Raw genomic sequence first — 24,996 nt, 5'->3', positions numbered from 1 at the left:
AAGACAGTAAAATGCAGCAGTTATCCCCAGTTTTTCAAAGTGATACTAAAGAGGAGAATAAATACATGGCTGCTACCTGGTGTGCCCTAAGGATGCAGACATTAATGAGAGCTTAAGAGGTTTTGCTCTTCCCTGGCTGTGTTTGCCCAACCTTACCAGGCCACTTTCTGCAAGTTGCTTCTCACCCTCTCTGCTCCAGTTTTTCCATGAAAAGATTCTTATTTTACCAAGTGCTTTGTGACTTACTATCGTAAAGCTTCATATGAAATCTAGTTATGAACCAGGAACTGCTCATAAAATGAAAATGTCCAGACAACAACTTAAGCCTGATCAGACTTGTCCAAAAATCTTTTCCTGTGTGGACAGTAAAGATGTAAAGAAGTAAAGATGTAAAGAAAAGCTGTTTACAAAAGTTTTTGACAAAAAAAAACCCAAACAAAAAAACCCAAAAGAACCAACCAGAACAACCTAGATTAATACAATGTTTGTCAATTATTTCTTGTAGTTTTCTAAAACGCACAATTTGTGACATTTAGATCTCTGGGAAAAAAACCCCAAGGTATAAGGGGTTGCCCAGCACGACCACTAGTCTGTGAGCGGTGACTCAGTGTGCCATTGCATGTGCTGAGGACTGTGGCACCTGCAGGCTGCCCACAGCCTTGCCTCTGCCAAGGCCGGCCCTGTGCTCAGGTGAAACCGTGCCGCACAGAAGCCTCCTACATCTATTCCTGGTCAGCACTGAGGTCTACTTCTCGTGCATAGCACGCTTCGACACATTTTTCTTTCTAAAGCCTAAAAATCGCCGTTTAACAGCTTCTTAAAGGTCCTTTTAAAATTCTACACACAGACCACAGTTAGTTATTGCTGACAGTCTGCATAACCTGAAGAACTTTATGCACCACCGCACTGCAGTTTGACATTAAGTCTGCTGAAGCGAGCTGTGAAAGCACACTGCACGCAAATTACTGATGGCTCTCAGAAGTATGTGTGGAGAATTAAGGTTTGTATTCAGCACTTCACATCCTCGTCTTCAGAGTTGAATTTCATTCACTTTAGCACTCTCAAAGGCAGAACTGTCCGATAACGAAGTTCAGGTAGGCATCAAAATCCTTTCGTACCCCCCGCGTCTATTATCCAAACACGAGTTTTACACAGCAAAACTCAAAGTCCTCAGTAAACGCTTCCAAAGGCGCAACCTTTGCCAGTGCTCTCTGCCAAACCCAACAAAGCAGCTTTGAAGCCGCCGCACGCCGGTGCCCCAGCGCTCCTCGCTGCGCATGATGCAAGGCGCGGCTGGGGCAGCCTTCCAGGGCCGGGGTTCTGCCGGCGGCGAGCCGCCCCCGCAAGCCCGGCAAGGCCTGCCGGCGCCCGCTCCCACCGCGGCCCGGAGAGCCGGCACACCCCGGGCTTCTCGGCTGCCCGCCAGCCCCCCCCGCCGGCTCCCCCCGCCGCGGGCCCCCCCGCCGGGGCCGCGGGGAACGGCCGCGGAGCGGGCCCAGCCCGGCGCGTGCGGGCAGGCCGCGGCCCGGCCGGCGGCGCGAGGCGCTGCATGATGAAACTTCGCGGCGGGTTTCACCAGAGCGGCGGAGGGGGCGGGGGCGGGGCCGGCCCGGCGGGAGGCGCCTGCTTCATCACCCGCGGCCGCAAGGACGGCGGCTCTCCTTGTGCCGGCGGAGGGGACGGGGTAAGCACCGGGGCGAGCGGCGGCTCCCGGGCGGCGGGGCCGATCGGTGGGGCGCCGCCGGGCTGGCGGGCCCGCAGCCGCGCCGGGCCGCCTTCGGGGGCGGGCGGCCGGTACCTGGCCTCCGCCGTTCCCGCCGGCGCCCTCAGCCCGCGTGGCCCCTCCGCGCCTTGCCCCGGATCGTGAGGGGGCGCCGGCGGCCCCGAGGGGCTCGGCAGCCGCTGGAGGAAGGGGCGGCCGTGGCGCGGGGGGGCGCCAGGGACCCTGCCCCGGGTGGCTGCGGTGGGCTGCTGGGGGCGCCGCGGGCAGCGTGGAGCACCCGGAAGCCGCCCCAGGTGGCGGAGAGCCCCGCTCCATGTGCCGGGGCTGCGCTCCCCAGCGCCATCGCTTGTCAGGCGAGACCGGCGTGGAGGGGGCGACACGGGTCCCCTCGGCGCGCCTCCGGTGGCCGCGGCGCTGTAGGCTCTGTGGCCTTCCGAACCCTGATGGCAGCGTGCGGCTGAGGCTGGGGACCTCCAGCTCCAGTGATGGCGCAGGGGACCTCAGCCTCAGCCCTCCTCTACCGTTAGGGGGGGTCGGAGAGCCGCAGGGCCCGCCTGCCGCCCCGGGGAGCCGTGCCGGGGCCGCGGGAGGCTGCCGGCGGGGCGCGGCGCGGCACCCACGCTGCTCTCTCCACGCCTGTCTCACCGGCACCACCCGTGGCGCTGGGGGGGCCGGGCCTAAACCCTCCCTGTGTCAGTATGAAGCCGTTGCCCCTTATCGTGTCGCTACAGGCCTTGGTCAGAAGCCTCTCTGACCCTTTCTTACAAGCCCCCTTTATATACTGAAAGGACAGTTAACGTTTCTGCTGAGGTCGTGTTACTTCAACAGATCGCATGCAATGCCGGTAATGATTCGTTCCATTTGTGCTCAATAAAACAATCGTAGGTAACCTCAGTGTGCCTAAAGGTAAATTTAAGCCTAATTTCTCGCCGGCCAAAGGTTGCTTTGTGTGTTCTGGGCACACCAGGTTTTACCTTGTGTTAAGTAAAGTCTGCTCTTCTCTTACCGGTCCTCTTGACAGTTAAATGATTAATAGCCTGCGTTTATTATCTGTCTTTTCTAGGTGTCAACTCTTGCTTATAACATCCGTGTCTTTATTGAACAGGTTTTCCACTTTCAGGTAGACCCAACAGCCTCACGATGTGCGGTATCTGGGCCCTGTTTGGGAGCGATGAGTGCCTCTCTGTCCAGTGCCTCAGTGCCATGAAGATAGCACACAGGGGTCCCGACGCATTCCGTTTTGAGAACGTCAATGGATTCACCAACTGTTGTTTTGGTTTCCATCGCCTTGCCGTTGTTGATCAGTTATATGGTATGCAGCCTATCCGGGTGAAGAAATTCCCATATCTGTGGCTGTGTTACAATGGAGAAATCTACAATTTCAGACAGGTAGGTGTTGTATGGATCATACAGCATTTTTATTTTTTTAAATTTTATTTTATTTTTTTTCAAAACTAGTAGATACTCAGAAAATCTTCAAAATGTGGTGGACTAGAATATCAGGAAAAATTTTAAAAGTTATAAAATGACTAGTATTTAAAAGGCAGTAAGTCATCTTGATAAGCTGTGAATCTGATGGCTTAGTAACATACTTAGTCTTTAATACTAACAAAACCATTTTTTTAATTGACAAGGAGGGCAGTAAGTATTTATATCTTTGGGTTTGATCACCTTAAAATAATGATGCGTTCTTCATTATCTCTTGGGGAGGGGAATTCCAAGCCTCTTCCTCCCCTTCTCTATAATGCAAATGCTTTTAGACCATCTTGCTCTTCAGTTATTTGGGGTTGTTCTTTAAGCTGGTATTGCATTTTTATTTCTGCATATCTATCTAGATGGGATATGTCACTCATATTAATGTATGGCATGTATGCTTATGAATTTATAAAAGCAGCAAGAACTAGGGAGATGTTTCCAGTATACTACCAAAGTCCTTGTGTATCTGCAGCTTAAGGCAGATGCTTTGTGGGGTTTTTGAGAGCCATTCAAGTAAGTCTCTTGGGCACAAAACAAGCAGCAACTCTGTACTTACTTCCTAAAGCATCTGAATGTCCCTGATGGGCATGCTGCTCTGCAGAACGTTGTCTGTGCGCCTCAGTCCCTGTGCTTGAGATGTTCATGCCACCTGTGTTACTTGTAAAGGGAGGCGATTCAAATCATCTAAATTTAGGGTATAAAGTGGCTTACAATTGTGACTGTGTCTGAATCATGCTGAAACTGAATGCTTAAAAGGAATCACAAACTGAGTGTGGTAGTATCAGAAACATACAAATAATGTGCTTAGTACTTCCAACATCACATTTTTGAAGTCAGTCAGGCTGCTGTCACTGATGTCAGTGATATCAGTACTATCATTGGGAATTTTACAGAATAGGCAGGAGATACTTCCTCGTTCCCCCCTGCCCCCAATCTTCAAGTATCTGGCTGTTTGAAAGGTGAGATGCACTTTGCCCTGCCCACGTGAAATCTGTTGTACCAATGCGTTGTGGTTCTGCTGCTGTTGAAAGCAGTAAGAATTACTTTCAGTCCTGCAACACGCACAGTCCTAAGGGGACTTTAATTATGCAAAACTTGCTATCTGCAGGATTTTGTTCAGTTCTCACTACATTATGTACCTTCTTTCTTCAAAAAGAGATTTTTCTTTCAGGCTTGTGGCTGAAACCTACCTGGGAAAGGATCGTTGGTGAAACAGGTGCCTTGTTTAGGGCAATGACTAGTTATGTTAATATTGACTCAATTTGATCCAAGACTACCACATAAATAACAATTAAGCCCAAAGAACTTCAGCTAGAAGGCTGATAATTGATTTGGGGGGGGGGGGGTGTGTGTTCTTGGCTTGTTAGTGTTTTATTCAAACCCCCTCTTTCCCACTGTCTGGTAGATACTGAAAGGACTTTAAGAGTAGCACCACAAGAACATGAAGAGTATTTGGTCTGACAGCTAATTTCTTCTTCCCCCACTCCATCTGCACAGGCAGAGTGAGAAGGTTAGTTTGAGGAATGGAGCAAGATTAGGCAGAAAGAAATTATCTGTGCATAAAAGAAAAACCCACTGAGGAATTGCAGTGACGGCATAAGTAAACCAAAGTACTTCAGAAATAAACGTTGCAGAGATGTTACCGGTGTCTATGTGCTTTGGGGCAGGGTGAGGCTTATGTAAATGTTGTTATTATCTGATAAGAAAGTGGCACCCAGTGATTTGAGTCTACAATAAATGATGTGTCTGTTTCTGGTCGTCTTCTAGAAGCAGTGGCTGACTGCTTCTGCCATTTGTCTGTGGGAGATGGGGACGCTAGTACTTATGAAGACCAGGGTCAAGGGTTTGCAGTTTGACATCCTCAGATAGAAATGTATCTCTGAAATCTTGCCACAATGTGACTTCTTAAGACTGCAAAGTCAGTCTGAGTTGTCTGAGAGATGATCCCAGGTAATACTTCAAAACACAGAAGTATAATTTCCTTCTTTGGCGGAAATGTTTATATAACTTTTGAACTGTGATTTTACAAAAAAAAAAAGCTTTCTTATTAAACAATTACATGAATGGTGTTGGTTTTTCAATTAATAAGCAGTCAGTGTTTGCAAATGCTTATTCATGGGTTTTCTTTATATTTTTTTCTTAGTTGCAGAAGCAGTTTGGATTTGAATATCAAACATTAGTGGATGGTGAGGTTATCCTTCATCTTTACAACAGAGGAGGAATAGAACAAACAGCATCCATGCTAGATGGTGTATTTGCTTTCATCCTTCTGGACACTGCAAACAGAAAAGTGTTTCTGGGGAGAGATACTTACGGAGTCAGACCACTGTTTAAAGTGCTGACTGATGATGGATTTTTGGGTGTCTGTTCTGAGGCAAAAGGTAAAATCAGTTGTGTTTAGTGCCTAAATAATCTTAGCTGTTGCTGTCGGAGACAAACTTCTTTTTCAGGCTTTTCTTCTAAGTGTGAAGAGAAAGTGAACTTTAAGTTCAGTAATAAATGAACTATATTTAGTAGTATGAGAACTACACATTATTAAAACAAAAACCATAGACCGTATACCTCTTAAGATGTTTAATTGTCCTTAATATCGCTAAAATAACTTGCTTATTAAATTTTATAATTCTGTGTTCTGAAATCATAGCAGTATTGAGCCCAAGATGTTTTATATTACCCAAAAGTTAAATGTAGTCTATAGAGTTAGGCTAGATTTATGCTACAATAAATTATATTAGAATTTGTTCCTGGTGCTCCTTGGTGAACTGAGAAATAATGCCACAGGAACTGCTAATCTGTAAAAGCCAAGAATTTTAAAACCCTACAGAAATTTCCTGCATCATTGGGTAGTTTTCTAGTGACAGTTAATTTATTTACGGTGATTTTTGTCCTTTGAGATGACACATTCACTACTTTTTTTTTTTTTTTTTTTCCCTTCCTCATTTTTTTTAAGTAATTATCTCTAGTTTTGACGCTTGTATTAACAAATCCAAACAGTGCCAAAAGGGACTTTTTTGCCTAAAATGCACTTTGGCTAAAACTGACTTTTACAATTACTTGTGTGTTTCCCATTTACTGTATGTCAATTTTATTATCTGACTCCAATCTAAGTTGACTTCTCTGACAGTAGTACTATGTACTAGTACTGAAAGCTGTACCATTCTGCTTCTTGGGAAGGAGGAAGGGAAGTGAAAGTTCTAGGGACTGTGTCCTGTAACCATTGCAGTGAATTAGTGGTCCCTCTCTAACAGCCATTCAGCATTGTAGAGTTCCTCAAGGAGCAATCAGGTGACCAGCAGGTGCAAAACATGCTTTTTCACAAGAGGATTGGAAATGACATTTGTCTACAAGCCTGATTCTTGGCATTCATTAGCAATGGTGTAGATCAGTCTGGAACTGATGATTTCTATTAAGCAATTGCTTCAGTGATGTAGTTTTATTACAAATCCTTTGTTAGCTTGACTACACTTAATAACTCATTTTGTATTTAAAATTAATTGTCATTTGAGTTCTCATAAACATATTACACCTTGACCTGGATATTATGTAGTCAGTTTGAAAAGTGCTCTTCTCTTCATAAAGCTCATAGGGATAAATTGCTGCTCACCAATTAGTAAAACTTGCTGACTTCCTTTCTCTACTATCTGCCTCAGCTTGAGATGGTCAGATCTATGTGTGCAACCTGCCAGAAGCAGAATCATTCTTTAGCCAGGGCAAACTCCAAGTCGGAATGATGTTTTTTAATACCAAATTTAATATCTGGAGAAAATATTTGTATATTGCAACTATCAAAGTAAAAAACTGTTTTGTTTTGTTTTTCCCCCTCCACCCCCTCTTTTCTCTGTAGGACTTATCAACTTAAAGCATTCCACATCCTTGTGTCCTAAAGTGGAACCATTTCTCCCGGGTCATTATGAAGTGTTGGATTTAAAGCCCTCTGGCAAGGTTGTATCGGTGGAATTAGTAAAATTTCATAGCTATAAAGATGAACCACTCCACGTTGCCTATGATACAGTGGAAACTCTGCCTTCAGGTAGTACAGCAAAGCATTTGCTACTTACTCTGATTAAAAAGTGAAAAAAAATATAATCTTTGTGTATAAAATTTGCCTTGATTGGTTTAAACAAGTGCTATTTAAATAAAAAACCCTGGAAGAACATTTATAATGTAGGGACTTAAGGACTGCTGGTTTTGTAGGCGATCATGTACAAAGATGAATTTGCATGCTGTCATTATCAAAGGAAATCCAGACAAACATCTTTGTTTCCTAATAGCATAATCCAACAAAATCTAAGTAATGCTTCTTGGAATGTTCCCTGCCCCCCCCCCCCCATCTTCTTTTCTGTTCTGGACAGGCTTTGATCTTGAAACAGTGAAGAGCAACATCCGTATTCTCTTTGAAAATGCTGTTAGAAAACGTTTGATGGCTCACAGAAGGATTGGTTGTCTTCTGTCAGGTAAGTAGCAAGAATCACAATGTTTCTGTATCTTCTTTTTTGCCCATCCTCTGCTAGTTAGAGGAAGGTATACTGGCTGTTCTGCTGTGATGCACCTGAAGTGATCTGAATCTTCATTTGCTTTATAAAGCAGAGTACTTGTTAATTTGTTATGAAGTTTTCCAGTTTACAAATATCTTGAAAGTCTTACGCTTTTAAAGCTTACTGTGGGCTGCAGTGTTGGCCTGTTGAGACACTAACCATTTTTAACTAAGACAAAAGAAATACAATATTCTTACTTAAAAATCACCCAATATGTACTTAAATATATGAGAATTATGCTTAGGTAGGTGTCTAAAAAGAAAATGTAATTATTATATTCACTTTGCACAGATTCAGCATAGAAAAAAGCCTTAGCGTGTTTCATATCCCTGTAAAAAGTGAAGTTCCTGCTTGTCGCCTTCTTTGCTTTAGCCTCTATCCTAGACTGCCCTTGTTTTACCAAATTACAGGGGACCATCCAGACCAAAATGATTTGCTACACTCTTTTTCTCAGGCGAGGTAATAGCAAACAACCTACTGTACCACAAGCTAACTTAGCTGATCAGTGTTGTGAGCTGGTGGTTCAGTGTTGCAGAGGTACTTTACAGAGGTAAGGCTTTGTAGCTGTGGGACTGACATCTTATTTACTGTGGGTTTGTGCTTAGAGTTCTGATATGCTGTTCATGCATTCATTGAACATGAGTAATCACACTCATTTATCATAAACTCTTAACTGCCTAGGAGATACTCTTGGACCATTTCCTTACTGTGGCATCATAAAAAGAAGGAAGGGTGTAAATGAAATGGGGAGATATGCAGAGTTGCAAGATCCCAGCTTCAGTAAAAACCTGTTCAAATCCCAAATCTCAGATACCAAATTAGAAGGCAGTCACCAGCTCCTCAGATGCATATGCAGAATGTGTTAGTAGCAAAATTAAGTGCCCGTGAGTATCTCGGTGTTTCACAATTTTGAGTATGCTTGGAGCATCACGGTTGGAGAAATGCTCTTGGTTCCAATTATGGAGGGAGTTCTGCAACTTCACAGTTAGAACTCATGTTTTGATTTTCTTGATTTCCACATCCTAAGCTCTTGGTTTGATTTCTGTGCTCTCTTCTCAGACTGCCTGTAACTTCTACAGATTTTTTTTTTACAAGGTAGCGTGCCCACAAAGGGGATCAGGGTGGCAATAGATGCTAATGTATTCAGCTTAAAAAACACATGCAGACTGTAGGAAACAGAGAAGACTCTTTTGGCTCCTGCTTGTAAGAACTGCAGGCAGGTGTGAGAGAACAGATACTGTGTTTTGCTCAGTACTTCAGAGGGGAGCAACAAGGAGAACTAGTCAAGGATTAGCAGAGCTAGCTCATGAGAATAAGAAGATGAAGCCTTCCAGGCAGCTTGTGCATCTCTTGATTTTATTTTGTGTTGGTTTTCCCAACTGTTCAAACCTTCCCACTGTCATCCTCTTGAGAAAGGAGGAAAAAAAACCCCAAGAATCTCACTAGTGAAACTTTTCTCTTTGAAGTGATGTTGAAAAAATTAATTCCACTCAAAATGTGTGAAACATACTTTTGAAAAATTATTGGGGAATAGTGGAATCCGTACACTAAATGCGCTGTTCTTTTACTTAATTCTTTTTTATCCAAACAGCAAACCAAAAAAATTTACATGGTTCTGTTGACGTGCGGAATTAGCCTCTATAACTCGAAAGTTATAAAGTAGGTATGTTTATTGCGCGCAGATGCACGGGGGATCGCTTGCTCCTCCACAAGCGTGCATACCCGAAGTGACGAACCATCTCACATTTATACAATGAACAAATGAATATTCAATTAACGCCTATACATATTCGTTACCTAAACCCCGCTTCGTATGTTAATTAGCTTATCAGTCCGTTTCCTGGAATGTGGTGGTCTTGCAGGTTTGTAGGTGATTCATGTTCTTGTGACCATCCGATCTTCTTCAGGTGATTGTGACCACCCAATCTTTTCCAGCAAGGAGACTTAGCACTCCCTCCCTCTAGACAGCATTTGAATGTCTCTCATCTTTTCTTATTCTCTTTTAAATAGCCCCTTTGTTAGAGGAAGAGGGGCAGGCGTCTCCTCAAAACTGTAGTTGTCACCCCACCCATGACTAGTCACCATACCCACATTCCTTAAGCAGACACATACAATCACAATCCGTGTCCATTATCCCCATTTCACATTATTTCTCCATATCACTGTCAGTGGACTATCAAATGTGTAGGTAAGAAGAGGATAAGGGAGCAGTTTTGAAATGGAGAATAGATCCTATTATAGTGGAGTTGAGAAGGAGCATGTTCTGTAGTAGTACAATGTTTTTAGAATATTTTCTGTGTATCTTAAGGGTTTTCACTGATGCTCCTGACACCAAAAGTACTAACAACTATTACTGAAGACGTTCCACTGAAGTTGCCTGATTCTGTTGTTAAGCAGAGGTAAATGTGTACACATACAAGAAATACCTTGGATTTGCACAGCTTAAAAATGAAGCCCGCTCATGAGATTCCACTATCAAGATTCAGTGTCCTTCAGCAGAAACAAAAAATACCCAAAAACCACCTAACCAAATAATTTGTTTTGTTGGCAGGAGGCTTAGATTCCAGCTTGGTTGCAGCTGTTCTTCTGAAACTGATGAAAGAAATCAACATCAATTATCCATTACAAACCTTTGCAATTGGAATGGAAAACAGTCCCGACTTACTGGCTGCCAGAAAGGTATAGTAAAGCATTGCTTTCAGTTTGTTCTGAGCTGCTGAATGCTAAACGGTGCATGTTAATGGTGCTAACTTCATGGTATGGTATTAATAGTAACGCTGAGTATTCATTTATTGCTAATGTAAATCAGTTTGCAGTAAATCATTTAGTACGCTATTTGCTGCTCAGTTAAACCTTACAAAAGAGATAATTCAGTCTTAACTGTTCTCTCTTGCATTTGGAAGACTCAGATGGGCTCGCATTGCATTTTTACCAGAACGAAGGTACTTCAGAGTTGTCTTTAATTCTCCCTCTGGGTTTTAAGGTAAATCTCCATGCCATGGGTCCTATGCCACAGCATTTATGTATATGTTAAATATTGTAAGTTAATCATCAGCTTTCTGAATTAAGAGCCTTGAACAAATTGTTTGACACCTGAGGTACCCTTTAGGTATTGTTACTGCTTTTGAGCTACTTGTTCTCTTCAGGGCAAATATCTGAAGTATTTAGAGCCTCTACAGATTCTGTTGTGCTTTGGACAAGCAGCTGGATGGTCTGTTGTAATCATGGTTAAACACTAATTAGGGAGACTGCGTTCCCTCTGGCGAATGTACCACTGCAAGTCAGAGGGGCTGCTACAGTATCCTCTTTTCTTGGCCTAATGTCATAGGGTTCTCACTGGCAGAAGGAAATCAGTGCTTTCACTCAGTGTGTGTGTGTGTTAAACACAACGTATGTTTAAAAAATGTTTTAATTGAAAAGCAATACATTATTGTGACCTTCTACAAACAGGTGGCAGCACATATAGGCAGTGAACATCATGAAGTAATATTTAATTCTGAAGAGGGAATTCAGGCAATAGAGGAGGTTATCTTCTCCTTGGAAACCTATGATATAACAACAATAAGAGCGTCTATTGGTAAGATCTTTTTAAAAGAACAGTCTTTGCTTTATATCACTCAAAATTTTATGCAAAATCATGTAGTCATCTGCTAGATCCTTTAGCTGTTGCAGAACCTCGGAACTGGGACTCAGGTTCTGCTCCCTCTGGTACCACACTGAGGCAAAAACGATTATTAGTTTCAAAGTCACCAACTGTACAAAACAATTGTCAAGAGCTGTTCCTGGAGCTTTGGAATGAAAAACAAGTTACATGAAGAAGAAACATTAGATCTACAAGTCTAGGTTTTCTGCTTTGATAAGTATAAATCTTGGAGGAAGGGGGAAAATTTATAGGTTATCTGAGGTACTGAATGTTGTTATAGCAAAACCGTTATAATTACCCTTTCCTTGCATAATTTTAATACAAAAGTGAAGTATTTCTTGTCACCCTATGGTAATGTGTGCTCAGGCCAGGTAGACTTCTTACAACATATGTGTGATTCTGAGAAATGAAGTCAGTCACCAGCAGCTTCTTACAAAGGTTTGCCAGCCTCGTAAGGGTGAAAAAGCCTAATCCAATGTGACTTTCTGTGTATTGCTAACTGATACTTTACCCAGTTAATCTTGTGTCATCCTAAAACACTGCGGGGTGGGGTGGGGGTGCGTGTGAAGTTAGTAAGGCGAATAGGCAACACAGTTTTGAAAACCTAGGTTCCTGCGTGGAATTTGATACATGAAGATAGGATTTTACAATGTTAAATATTGGAAGTCTTTCTTTAAAAAATAAAGCCAGCTTTTCATCTACCATCTTTCTTTGTGATTGCTGCTTACTATGAAAAATAGTGAACTAGATCATTTTCATTAGATCTCTAATACCTTTGATATAAAAGCATATTGTTTGGAAAGATGCAATGAGGAGAAGGCATAATTCTGGTTAATAAATAATTCTTTTAAAAAAAACCTGAAAAAAAAGGCTTCATCCTGTTCAACCCACAGTGGCAGAGAGTTAAACAGCAATTTCTGCTGGTAGTTTTGTTCTCCAAAGCCAAATGGTTTGTTCAGGACTGCTGGATTAATCATGTGCTTAATTTCAAACTGAGTCAGAACAGCTCCTCTTTGTGTTCCCATGGGAATCCTCCAGTGTTCCCAGGATTACAGACAGACACGTGTTTCTGAGATTTTGAGGGCTAAGTGTAACTACACAGTTTAGATATACTTGCAGCACTCTAGTTAATATGGCTGTTGGTGGCTTTAAATGACAGTGAGCTGTTATTTTAGTGTATTGCAATTCTTTGCTACAGAAAAAAGTAGTGTAGGAGAGAAACTTCTGAAATACTAAATTTAAAACTGTTAGCTGTATATAGCATCATACACGTAGCTGTATTTTAGTAATTTTATACTTTTTTTAAGGTATGTATCTTGTCTCCAAATATATACGGAAGAAAACGGACAGTGTGGTCATTTTTTCAGGAGAAGGGTCAGATGAGCTGACACAAGGATATATATATTTCCATAAGGTAAATATATTCCCTACACAGGAAGCCTGCTTGTTCTCTCCTTCAACAGAAAATCTCTATAGAGGGTTCAAGGTGTGATGTTTGAGGGTTGTCACAGCTGTATATTTATTGAGACATTCTCTTGAGGTGGCATAAATTCTGAGGGATTTAAGTTAACCATCTAAAAAATAACTTTTTTGAACTTCAAAAATTCCTGATACTGTTATTTCTTGTATGTAGTCTTTGATAATTCTGAGATCACTCAGTGACCATGACACCTCAAACACAGGACAGCAAGTAACGGTTCCCTCACTGCAGCTGTTTCAAGTCTGTGCTATACACATATGTCTGGTTACAGGCACCATCTCCCGAAGAAGCTGCAGAAGAGAGTGAGAGGCTTTTGAAGGAGCTGTACTTGTTTGATGTACTTCGCGCAGACAGAACTACTGCAGCACACGGGTAACTTCTTGGATCCTGGGGACTCATGTAATTCCAAACCCTAAGAAGATCTTAAAAGTCCTGCTGCTGTTGAGGAAATTATAGCAGTTAATTGTTGACTTGTTCTTCCTGTTTGAATTACAAAGTGATTCAGAATATTGTGATGCTGGATAATTTTATTCCTACTGTCTGGGTCTAAACTACTCTAAGATGATCATCGGTCTTCAGAGTAGTAGTAGCAAATAGGGTGCACTCCCATGCTCTGCTTGAGCTCTGTATCTTAACTCAAGACACCACCCACTTTGGCAGAACAGGCATTGCTAATGTTCCAGGTATGCACAGACACTCGGGGTTCCCTGTGCTCTCAATGGATGGGAAACAGCCTGAGGGCTCACAGTCCAAAGGGCTGGCAAGTCTGCTCTTCAGAGTTATCATCAATCGCATTTCTGTTCTAAACCCTACTAGACAAACTTACTATTGTGAATGCTACGCACAATGTTTTAGTAAAGAGTTTCAGCAGATGAGCAAAGACAATGGATTTGGGTGCTGTTTCTGAACAGTAAGATAGAGGAGGAATGAATCTGTGAATCTGATTTCATTTGCTTGCAGTACCTCTTGATTAATTGGATCTGTTTAGAGTAGCTTTTGATTCTGAAGCAAAAGACGCCTGGGGGTTTGTATCCCAAGATGAAATTGAAGTTGTAGCCTAAAGGAATTTGAGCAACAGAAAACCACACTGTAAAATTTAATCCAGTCTTCTGTGACTATAGGGCCCACTTTGTTGCCGGCTGAGCATTTGTCTGGGATTGCGCACTAGTCTTTATAGAAGCAGTGAATTAGAAATACAAATATGCAGAGTTAAGGAAGGAAGGCAAAATTGTATTTGACTTTGGGTTTTGTTGATGTTGAAACAAAGAAGAATCAAATCAGTATGCATATGAAGAATTAAAAAACAAAGAAAAAAGTTTGTGCATTGAGTTGGGTAGCTGACTGTACTGAAGAGATGTTAGGATAAAGTCTGTGTGACTGATACCTTAAAGAATTACCAAATTGTACACTGCAGAAAATAGCACTATTTTACTAAAGAAATATGTGAATTAAAAGGAGAATATTGTTGGGAAGCTGGATATAGATGAGAAAAAGTTGGTACCTTTGGCAAAGCAAGCGACTTACCTATTGGGAAACTTTCACTGTACATGATGCTGCCATATGACTTACCCCGTTATGTTTCTCTTTACTATATAAAAGATGGACACAGTGCAGGAGACCTGCCATTTCCCTCAGAATTTTTTTTTTTTTGTGCTGGAAAGGTTGGCTGCATATTCAAAGCTGTTTAATATCACACTCTGCCTGCTTTTCTTTGGAGAGTTGCCATTTCTTGAAGAGAAGCTGGGGTCAGCTTCACAGCTCTGATAGGAAGAAAGAACCCTTGTATCAACATATTAAAACTGAACTTAAGTTCAGATTTATGCAGAAAAGGACAGGAATTAAGAGTAGAGAGGAAATTATTAAAGTACCTTTATCAGTTAGAAAAAAAAAAAATAACTGTAGGGAAAGACTTGCAATGCAACTATTGTCAGTATATGTGGAAATTGAGCCTCAGTACTTGATTGCTAAATGATAATGCTTTTTTTTTTTAGGTAAAGAAGGTGGGTACTATCTGAAGTATTGATGCTTTTTATCAGAAGAGAAGCTACAGAGACAGTGAAATTACTAGAATGCAGTATAAAGTCTGCATTTGACTTCGAAGCTGGGCAGCATGTCTCTTGAGGAAGCACTGAGAGGGGTTCTTCCTACTGAAGACACAGTTACTGTAATCTTATTTGTTGCCTCCAGTGTCCTTAGAAGCCATGGTGTGCATAAGAGAATATAAGCAGGAAGACTCCTATGTGTCTATTTGCCACTGGTATAGGAGAGAACTTGTGCAAATGCTGCAGGATCAGTAGTCAATAACTTAATGGTGTCGATGTGGACTCCTTTTCATTGTTTCTTGAAAACACAAACAAACATGGATTTCAGAAATTGTAGCAGAAATCTTTGCTTGGTTCTGTGACACCTTTACAAATGCTGATGCAAATTCCAGTGAGTGACTTGGTAGTTCTCTGGGGGCAAAAGGATTTTTTTTTTGCTTACATGTGTTTTTGCTTACATGGTACAAAAATTGTTGCAAATCCTGCAGGACTGTAGTCTTGAAATTCATTGTACTACAAGCTGTCCAGCAGGTGGCATCATAAATCATTGAGGTCTTTATTTAATCTGTGCAGACCATATACGTAACTTTATAAACTGCTAAATTAAATGTAGATAGTAATGAATATGCAAGTGAATTTTCTTCCAAGTAAAAGCAGAAAACCTTGTGTTTGTGAAATACAGGGAAAGCTTGGAGGTTATGGAATTTGTAAGTAGATGACTTGTTGGATTAATTCAGTATCTCTTCTATTTCCCCTGTTTAGTCTTGAACTGAGAGTACCATTTTTGGATCATCGGTTTACGTCTTATTATTTATCTCTACCAGCAGAACTGCGAACCCCAAAGGTATGTAAAACTAGGGTTGGACCCAAGTGTAAGCTCACAAATTCACTGATACGTGTTCTAAGCATGACCGAAGTGCTGAATTTAAGTCCTTTACTCAAAGTCAAGCACGTTCTTAAGTATTTCACTGGATTGTTGGGCTACTGGGAACTCTTTTCTGACCAGACCTTCGGAAAGGAAACAATTTCTTAAGTCTTTCTCCTGCAGTTCTCAAGACTCATGACATTGTTGTTGTTCTGCAAACAGAATGGAATTGAAAAACACCTTTTAAGACAATCCTTTGAAGATTCCAACTTGCTTCCCAAAGAAATACTCTGGAGACCCAAAGAAGCTTTCAGTGATGGTATAGCATCAATAAAGAAATCCTGGTTTTCTATTCTTCAGGACTATATTGATCAACAGGTACAATCATACCGCTTATTTTTCTTTTTTTTTTCCTTTATTTTTCTTTTTTTCCTCTTTATTTTTTTTTCCTCTTTCCCCCCACTTTTTTTTGTCTTTCACCTTTAAGTGTATTAGGTATGGCTGCCAAGGGGAGACAGCTCACCTGCTTAGCTGGGAGAGTGGATCTGGGTATGACAGTAACTTTGTGGTGGAGGGGCAAGATAAACTTAAAACAACAGTCCCCTCGCTATCGTGAGTTGTTTAAAGGCATTTAAAATCCTAGATACAAAGAAATGCTGGAGCCTGACAAAAATGACTGTGTAAGGAAAATGAACATCACTTAAGTATCTGGATTTCAAATTAGATTGTGTGTTGGCACACAATTTCTAGGTTACACGCAAAGCAGCTGCTTCAGCTGAAGGCACTTGCATGAACTTATTCGGCGGCTGAGTAACAGCATAATGACTTTATAATGTCCTTTCTTGTTCATGTCATTTGTTTTTCCAGCCATGCCTAGCTAAGCCCTTTTGCTTTTTAAAGCTTCTACTTGCATTGCTAACCAATGAAGACTTACAGCGCTTCAGCTTTGGACAAAGGATAATAATCTCTGGTGTACAGAGGCAATTTAGTCATTGAGAGGAAAGAATAACACTCAATTTACACCAGAGCTCTGAGCTTTGTTGTGCAGAAATATGTGTAGTCAAGTCTGTGGACGGGTGCTTGTCTGTCCTACCACCAGCTGCTTGTTTCTCATTTTCTTTCTCTGTATCCATAGGCAAGAAAGTAGTTAGGTTGGGCAGCAGTGTTGTGCTGCCTGTGCCAAGCCTGTATTGGTGTAGTAGGGGCAAATTTTTTTCATGGCTGCGAGGAGTTACGACAGCATGTTGGCAGTGGAAGCTGCTTTAGAAATTGTCTCCTGGTGCAACTATTTGTCCTCCCTTTCTTAGCCAACTTAGCAACTGCAGGCATCTTTGCCTCTGCATCCCAGGTCTTCCATTGCAAAGAGCTTGGTTATACAAGCAAAGTCAACAGCTGTCCGTGAGCTGAAAAAAACCCCATGAAGCCACTTACGTAGTGCAAAAAGACTGCTTTAAGTTTTTTCGGTTGATTCACAGCAAAGAGTAGTATAGGAAAGAAGTTTTTGTGAGCCTACTAACAAAGGTGATTATAACCCAAACAGAAATGGGTTTCACATATAACACAGAGAGAAATATTAAAAGCACTGAAAATACTTACGTATTCATAGAGATCAAGGGAGCTTATGACCAAAATTCACCTGTTAGAAACCTCTGCCTGTAGAATAGACTTCTTTAAAAAAAAAAACTATGGCCATTCAGTGGTGGGTGAATCCTTGCGTATCTTTAACTTGCAGCAAATTGACTTGTAAAAATTAAATGTATTTGTGCCTTAACTTGAGTTTTGCTTTTGTCTGTAGGTTGATGACCTTCTGCTGGAAAAGGCAGCGGAGAAATATCCTTTCAATCCTCCTAAAACAAAAGAAAGTTACTACTACCGCCAGATCTTTGAAAAGCACTACTCGGGGCAAAGCAGCTGGCTGCCCCACTACTGGATGCCAAGATGGGTTAAAGCTACTGATCCTTCTGCTCGCACGTTGAAACATTACAAGTCAGCTACCCAAGAATAGGCTGTTGAAATAATCCCTCAAATAAAAGAGCTGCAAGCAATCTGCATGCACTCTGCTTTAAAAAAAAAAACAAACAAATTATGCAAACCTAAAGCTTAAGTGATCTTTAAGATGCATTTTGACAATGCTATTGGAAATAAGAGCTTTCTGTCGTTAGTGTACTATTAAAAATTCACCTGCTGTACCAAAACTTTGTAATTCAAAGGAAAATACTTTATTACCTTATTGGCAGCTCTGTTCCTTCTGTGACCTTGATTGTATTTATTTGCCTTGCAGTCATTTGATATATTTTAATGCGAGCTCTGTTTTGAGGACTTGAATAAGGCTAAGTGATGCAAACTGCTGCAGGCCCTCTGAGTGAAGAGGAATTTGACCCTAGCTATTTAGTGATTTCTGTTCCTGCCTGTGGGATTTGGATAGTTTGTCTATATTAGTCAATTCTGAATGTTTTTCTAAGCATTTCTAAGACCTTGGTCTGGTTTTCAAATGGTATTTAGATATTCATAGCTATGCAGAGATGCTTACTAGAGCTTATAATAGTGGTGGTGCTGGGTGTTACTTAATTAAATCAATGGGAATCTTACTCATTACTGTCAAGCCAACAGTTGGACCTTTTGAGTCTTGTAAATATACCAGCAGTCCAAAGGTATTGTGACTGTTAACAAAAAGCAGAACAGACAAGAGAAGCTGAGTTATGCCTTTGTTTCTGACTCAAGGGCTTCAATTTTTAAATGCATTTATTCTTGAAAATAGTGTTAACTAGGTGATGTTGTGTCAGTCCAGGTTGTATCAGTCTGATGGAACTTGCATGACTTAAGTATTTTAAGTCTTTTCACTTCCTGTGAGAGTTTTTCCACCTGTATGATGTAAAGGTAGACCATGTTGCTGCTCGCTTCATGTGGCCAGCTGTGTGGTGAAACAACACTGTTAGCCATAGATTTTAGTCAGACAAAGCATCACTGTGAAGACAACGGGATCAGACATCTTGCTTGGAAAAACGAGAAAAAAAAAAAAAAAGCTTCTTCAGAAACCACAAGAATTTCTAACACCTTACTGAAAAACACATGCTTTACCCAGGACAACTTTTTATTAAGTACTTAGGCATGGGGGCTGCTTTTCTAAAGCTAACTTAAACATAAGGGTGGTCAAACAAGAAAGACGTGTGCTGCAGATTGACTTGATTAGCATCATGCTCTTTATGAAGACAGAAGTCTGTTTGTTGTCCTTTTTGACTAGGAAACCAAAGCCAATTGTTAATTAAAAGATAAAATATAAGCAATTCTGGTTTAAAATCTTCATAAACTGACTATTTATTATACCATCGTAATTCTGCATTTGAATTTCTATTCCAGAAACCTTACTGAAACCTCTCAGCGGTACTATAAAGCCCGGGAACTGTCTGGCTATGGCCAGTAGTGGCCATATTTTGACGTAAACTTGCACATACTAGTTATTTATAAATATATGATGAGTAAGGTAATACATTCCTGCAGCCTTCTTTACTTAAAGGCCATGTGCTTGTCTTTTTGGATTTCTTTGATGCAGTGAAGTATATTTTGATTTGGGAAAGGAGTATAGAGTATGTTGATGAGGTACTGATGTGTAAAGATAAGATTTACTGTTCACTGTAAACTTCCCAAGACAGAGATGATAAGAAAATAGCATTTGCCTGAAGTAAAAATAGACTCGACACATTTTGGGGTCATTACTCAAATCCACTTTCTGCTACCACATTGTCAAGTATTCAACAAAATTCACCTTAATTTTTTAAATTCCTGATATATGGAGCATTTATATAGACAAGGTCCTAGACTGGTGATCCTAATTATTTTAGCTTTTTACTGACATGCAGAGGAAAAATACAGTTATTTCTGCCTTGTTCTTGTTAAAGGTATAAATGCTAGGGGTCTCAGGAGTGAAGACCTGTTCATTCCTTCTCCATGTATAGACTCAAATTATATAACCTTTTTGACTTCTGTCCCACTTTGTACTTTCTATTTTCTCTTATCTTTTTTTTTTTTTTTCTTTTTTTCTCCCCCTTTTTTTTAAGACAACTACTCCGGATCATCTGCCAGCTGCAGACATGTTTTTTGTCACAGGAAGGAATGGGATGCAGGTCCGGTGTGCAGCGCTATCTCGTCCAGTTGTACCTTTGATCTTTCTTCCCACGTGGTTGCCTCCTTTTCTTACTCTGTTTCTCTTGGGGAAAATTAAGTTGGACTGTTCTGACAGCTTGAGTAAGTTGGTTTGAGTAGTGTGTCAGAGGCGGGGATGGGGAATTAAAGTCAGTGGCCCACCTGGAAGGGAGGAGATGGAGAGCTTGGCTTGCAGGACTGCTGAGGGCTGGGGGAGAGCCTGTAGGGTTCTGGCAAAGTGAATAAAATAGTGTGTATGTGTGTGGGGATTGATTTTTTTTTTTTTTTTTTTTCTTCCCTGGTCTGGATTGATGAAAGTATTAAATGTTGTTTTCACTGCAATCTCTCCCTCCTTTTAAAAGAGGAAGGAGGTAGTAAACAGTGTATCTTCCAAAGAGAGCACTGCTGTGCTCAGGTTGCTTAAGGTTGCTCAGTGGTGCCCCACACTCTTTAATAAAAAGCCTACCTGCTGTTTTCACCTCCAGTTAATTGGCTTGTGTTGGAGCTTCACTGTGTCCACATCAAAGTGTCCCTGACAGTGGCTCTCTAGAGAAGCTCCCCAGTACAGGGTCAGTATGTAAGAGACAGGGAACACTTGACAGGACTCTGGGGACTCTTGGTCCACTGGGCAGAGATTTCTATGTGGAGTGGTTTGAAATTATGTAAGATGTTTGAAACTGTGTTTAAAATCAAAGTAAAATGTAAATGCAGCCTATTTTACTTAAGAGAATATGGAGAGTCTCTTTGTGGAGGACCTTTGGTGTGAGAAACATCATTTGATGACAAGGTGATGCATATTTAACAGTCTTCAAGAATTAAAGAAAGCTTCTGGAAAACTAGGTTGCAGGAACAAGTGTTTGCTTTGCTGTGGAAGCTAATTCCTCAACGAGTGTTACAATTTTAATCAGATTCAGAGTTGGTATCAGTCAAGCTTGTTGCATTTCTTCCCTCAGAACTGAGGTAAAATACGATTGTGGTTAAAAGTAAAATACCAAAATATTACAGGGAGACTCTACAGGGGTGGACTTTGTCTTTTGTTCTGACACAGACCTTATGTCAGATTCCTGTTAATATGTAAGAGAGAGAAATTGTGGAAGGAGGATTTAATGCAAGGTAAGCCTGTGTTTGAGCTGGTGATTCAAGTCTCCCCAGAGCAGAGTGGGGCTGAAGCGTGGTGGTGGCTGCTGCTTTCTGCAGCAAGGTGGGCTGTGTGTTCCTCAGCAGCTTCCCTAGGGCTCGGCGGGGCACCCGCGCCACGGCTGGCGTGGTTCCTTGTTTTGGAATTTTGGGGCCTGTTGGTTTTTTTTATTTACATATTAGATGTTTATGTATCTATATAGACTTGTAGTTGATGTAAAGTAAAGGCTGTGATTTGAGAAAAGTCTTGGAAAGTTTTGAATGAGCCTGCCTCTGGGTGCAGGTAATGCACAACATTTAAAAATTTTATTTAAATTTGGTAATTTAATTTTAATTTCATGCCTTATTTACGAAGCTTGGGGAAGGTGAGAAGGGGCTGAGGAGGCTGAAGCAGAGGTGGTGTGTGCTGCTGTGGTATAGCAGGTTGGTGGGGTGGCAGCTCGGGGGAGGTGAACGTGGACGGGGCGGGTGCTGCTCCCCGAGGCCCGGTCGTGGTGGGTCACCGCTGCTCTCGCCAGCGCCACTCCCCAGGTTGCCTCAAAACTCTTCCCGTGAGAGAAAACTAGCTAGGCGGGCGGTTCTTCCTGTGCTGTATGCACAGGTTTGGGTCTTTCAGGCGCCCTACGAGCGCCAACAGAAGGTGGCGGCGGTACCTGGGCCCACCCGGCGGGCCGGGGCCGGGGCCGGGGCCCGCTCCGCTCGGCAGCCTGGCGGCTGGGCCCTGGGCCGCGCCGAGGGAGCCAACGGGCGGGCACGTTTCCTCCAGCGGGCCAGAAACTATGTCCCGAGTTTGGGTTCGGATCGCGAGGTTGCTTTGAAGGATGATTTTTTAAATTCGTTTTTTTTCTAGCCGGCAGATGGCAGGCGCCGTTAGCGTGTCCCTGCAAACGCGCTCGTCGCGCCTGGGGGAGGCTGCTCTCGGCCCTCGTACTGGTAGCCTGTGCCTTCACGCACACCTGCCGCTGGGATTTGTGCATGAGCATCGTGGAGAGGAATGTAAGATGTACTAGGGATAGAGCCAAGCAGAAAAGAAAAACCTTTAGTTGATCTTGCTCACAAGATGCTGTGCAGAGCTGCTCGTGCTGGCGCTGCCGGTGGGAAGGCAGCAAAGAGCCGTGTGTGCTGGCAGCGGAGGCAGCCAGGATGCCATTCGCAAGTAACTGAAAGCCAGTTATGACATTAAAAATTAGAAATGTGAGTTAGAAGAGGTGTACAATGCCAGTTCTAGGCAAGATGAAAGATAATACCGGCATGGGGAATGAGGAATGTCAATTTTGCCTCTGAAATTGTTAGGGGTTATTTTGGTTTTTTCCCCTATTTTTGTCATGGTTAACATGTGGATTGCAGGACTGCAGACAGTCATAAGAGAGAACACTATTATGAGGCCTGCTGGGAAGTTTTGCAGGTGCACATCAGAAAGGCCTAGGGCCGTGCCTCTGCTTTTTTCTCAAAATAGCAATTTTTGTATATATATATACACATGCATTATAAAAATGCAGTACATTTGGAAAGATTTCCTATTTATGTAAACGGCCAATCCAGTTGTTTTATGAGCTCTGTGTGATGAGCAGCAGCAGACTGCATATACCTGAGCAACTAGACCCAAACCCCGTCAGGGAACAACATCCCCTGTCCACCATCAGTGGTATAACGGCAACATATAGCTGGCTGGCTGATCTGACAAACAGGAAAGGTCCTCTGCCTTTTGGGTTTGGGGTTTTTTTGGGGGGGGTTGCTTTGGTTTTGTTTTTTGGTACCAGTTTGGAGGAGAGGGGGATGGTTGTGGTACCAGGTGCTTAATTGAGGAATTTTCACTAAGGAGAAGATAGAGTAATTGGGCCCAGTCAAAGTAGTCCTTTAGGGAATTACAATCCCAGGTACATAAAATTACTGGAACTGACCTCAATTCCTACACTATAATCATCTTGCAGAGGCCAAGAGGAGAGTCAGAATGCTCTAGTTGCAAAATCAGCCTCAATTTCTGTCACTATCATGGACAGAATTAGTTGTCTATATTAATAAATTGCATTACTTAACATCTCTCACCACTGCTTCTGAAGACTGCTCTTCACACCTGGGGCAAAATGTATATTAATACAAATTACTTTTGATTAAAAACCATTATTATTTTAGCACAAAAAGGAAGGGGGTGGTAGAAAGGAACATTCTCTTTTTAAATATTTAAATACTTATTATACCAAAGTGATAAAAATTACTGGCTGACTGACAATTTTCTAATAATAGCTTAAAAATGCAAATAGAGCTATTATCCCAATTGACACTAATTGGAACTCCTTTGGCAGCCTGGGAGGGCAGGGCAGGAAGGTTTGATTGTTTCCTCCAGCTGAAGTCGGGTTGGAAAGGGAGCATGGAGAAGATGTGCCATGAATAAACAGATTGCCATCTGTGGACGTCAGAATTGTTATATTTCAAGTGCTGTCTTCTGCCCATGTGCGATTTTGGTGAGGTTTGCTGATGCCCTGGGCTGGTCTCGCTCATGGCTGTGCAGCGCAGGCTTTGCCCAGGCTGAGCTGGTTCTATGGCAATCCAAGCTGCAAATGCTCAGGTCCTACAAAAGAGCTATGATGTCTTTTGTGAATTATAAAAATGCACTGCCTTAAAATTCACTGAACTATAAAAAAATTTGAAACGCAGTCTTAATGTAGCCACACTATGTGTATTTCCTTCAGTAATTAATGTATATCTTCTTCAAGCAAGATTTGCTTCCAGAGGGTATTGCTTGAATTTTAATGCTTTGGTACACAGACTTTCAGTGTGCCTATTGTTTTCTGACTGCTATAACTGAAAATAAAAAGCATTTCTATGCGACAAAATTGAATGTTTGTGATTAAAGGTGTTCTTCTGTTGCTCAGTTAGGTGTTTTCAATGCAAACTAGTTCCTGTAGAGAACAAAAGTATATTGACATATATTGGTGCAAGTATGCCTTTCAACTCTGCTACATCTCTGCTTCTGAAATAACAATGTAAGCAATGAAAAAAAAAAAAAGCCTTTTTTTTTTTCCTTATTTGCCAGAAATTTTCGTAACAGTCAACCTTATCCTTTAAAATTTCCTAAGTTTCTTTGCACTTAGGTAGCACCTCGCAGAAGTGGCCTGTTAGGTACAGGGTGTGCGTTGCCTTTCTAGTTCAGCCCCTGTTGTTACCCCTGGCTGAGCCACCTCACCCTGCTGGGCTTCTTTCTCCAGGTATCTGGGGGAGCATGAAGCACCGTGACAGACAAACTGTTTGGTTTTTAAACAGTGTTCACATTTCATTTCTTCTAAATGCAGTAAGTGGTGATATTGTTTAATTTGGAGATGGACACAGAAAACAAGAAGTGATGTTTGTTGCACACACTCTGCCTAACTCTCTTTAAAAAGTTTCTGAGCTGATGAGCTGCTGTTTTATTCTGACAGAAACCAGATATCTATTGAAGATGGAGCAGTGATAATTTTTAATGAATATCGTAATGAATTTCATACAGCCCAGATGCCCCTCCTCTTGACAAATGTTTCAGCCTATGCTTTTTCAAAAACATAGGCTGAAAATTAAGGGAATAATGTGAGGAAGGTCTGTCTTCCCTGAAAGAAGTAGATGGGTTTGAGGACGTTTGTACACTTAATAATGGGGGGGGGGGGGAATAATTAAAAAAATCCCTACTCTTCCAGGAATGACTATTTTATATGAAGGGAAATGAGCCACTTTGTAGGTAGCATGAGGACACAGAGCTGTACCCGGAATTGCAGGCGGCTGCATCCAGACACAGTACAACCAGGGAAGGAGCCTCTCTGTGCTCTCATCCTGCCACTCTGGGAAATGTTCATCAATGCAGTCTGTGATATTGTGGCTAAGGGAACTGTTCAGGCTTGTCAGGAAAAAAACTTGGTCATTACCGAACTTTGCATTGGGACTTGCTTGGTTAGATAACTGAAGGAGTTATCTAAGCTTTAAGAAG

The 24,996-nt window shown here is 41.9% G+C and overlaps 1 protein-coding gene across 2 annotated transcripts; it reads left to right on the top strand.

The window, feature by feature from the left end:
- The first annotated feature begins 1,582 nt into the window (after positions 1–1,582).
- Positions 1,583–19,061, top strand: ASNS (asparagine synthetase (glutamine-hydrolyzing)). Of its 2 annotated transcripts, none has more exons than XM_037383503.1 (12): positions 1,583–1,684; positions 2,829–3,112; positions 5,343–5,580; positions 7,044–7,229; positions 7,552–7,653; positions 10,286–10,413; positions 11,185–11,311; positions 12,685–12,791; positions 13,129–13,229; positions 15,662–15,743; positions 15,987–16,142; positions 17,560–19,061. In XM_037383503.1, exons 2-12 carry the CDS (start codon positions 2,864–2,866, stop codon positions 17,767–17,769), a joined length of 1,686 nt encoding a protein of 561 aa, XP_037239400.1. In that variant the 5' UTR covers positions 1,583–1,684; positions 2,829–2,863; the 3' UTR covers positions 17,770–19,061. The 2 variants fall into 2 exon arrangements, with proteins under 2 accessions (XP_037239400.1, XP_037239401.1); XM_037383504.1 differs by having other exon boundaries at positions 1,592–1,684; positions 2,844–3,112.
- The last annotated feature ends 5,935 nt before the right edge of the window (positions 19,062–24,996 follow it).

Source organism: Falco rusticolus, chromosome 4, assembly GCF_015220075.1.
Source record: "Falco rusticolus isolate bFalRus1 chromosome 4, bFalRus1.pri, whole genome shotgun sequence".
Taxonomy (NCBI): Eukaryota; Metazoa; Chordata; class Aves; order Falconiformes; family Falconidae; genus Falco; species Falco rusticolus.
Note: the sequence above shows the minus strand (reverse complement) of the source record. Positions and strands in the feature narration are given on the sequence as shown.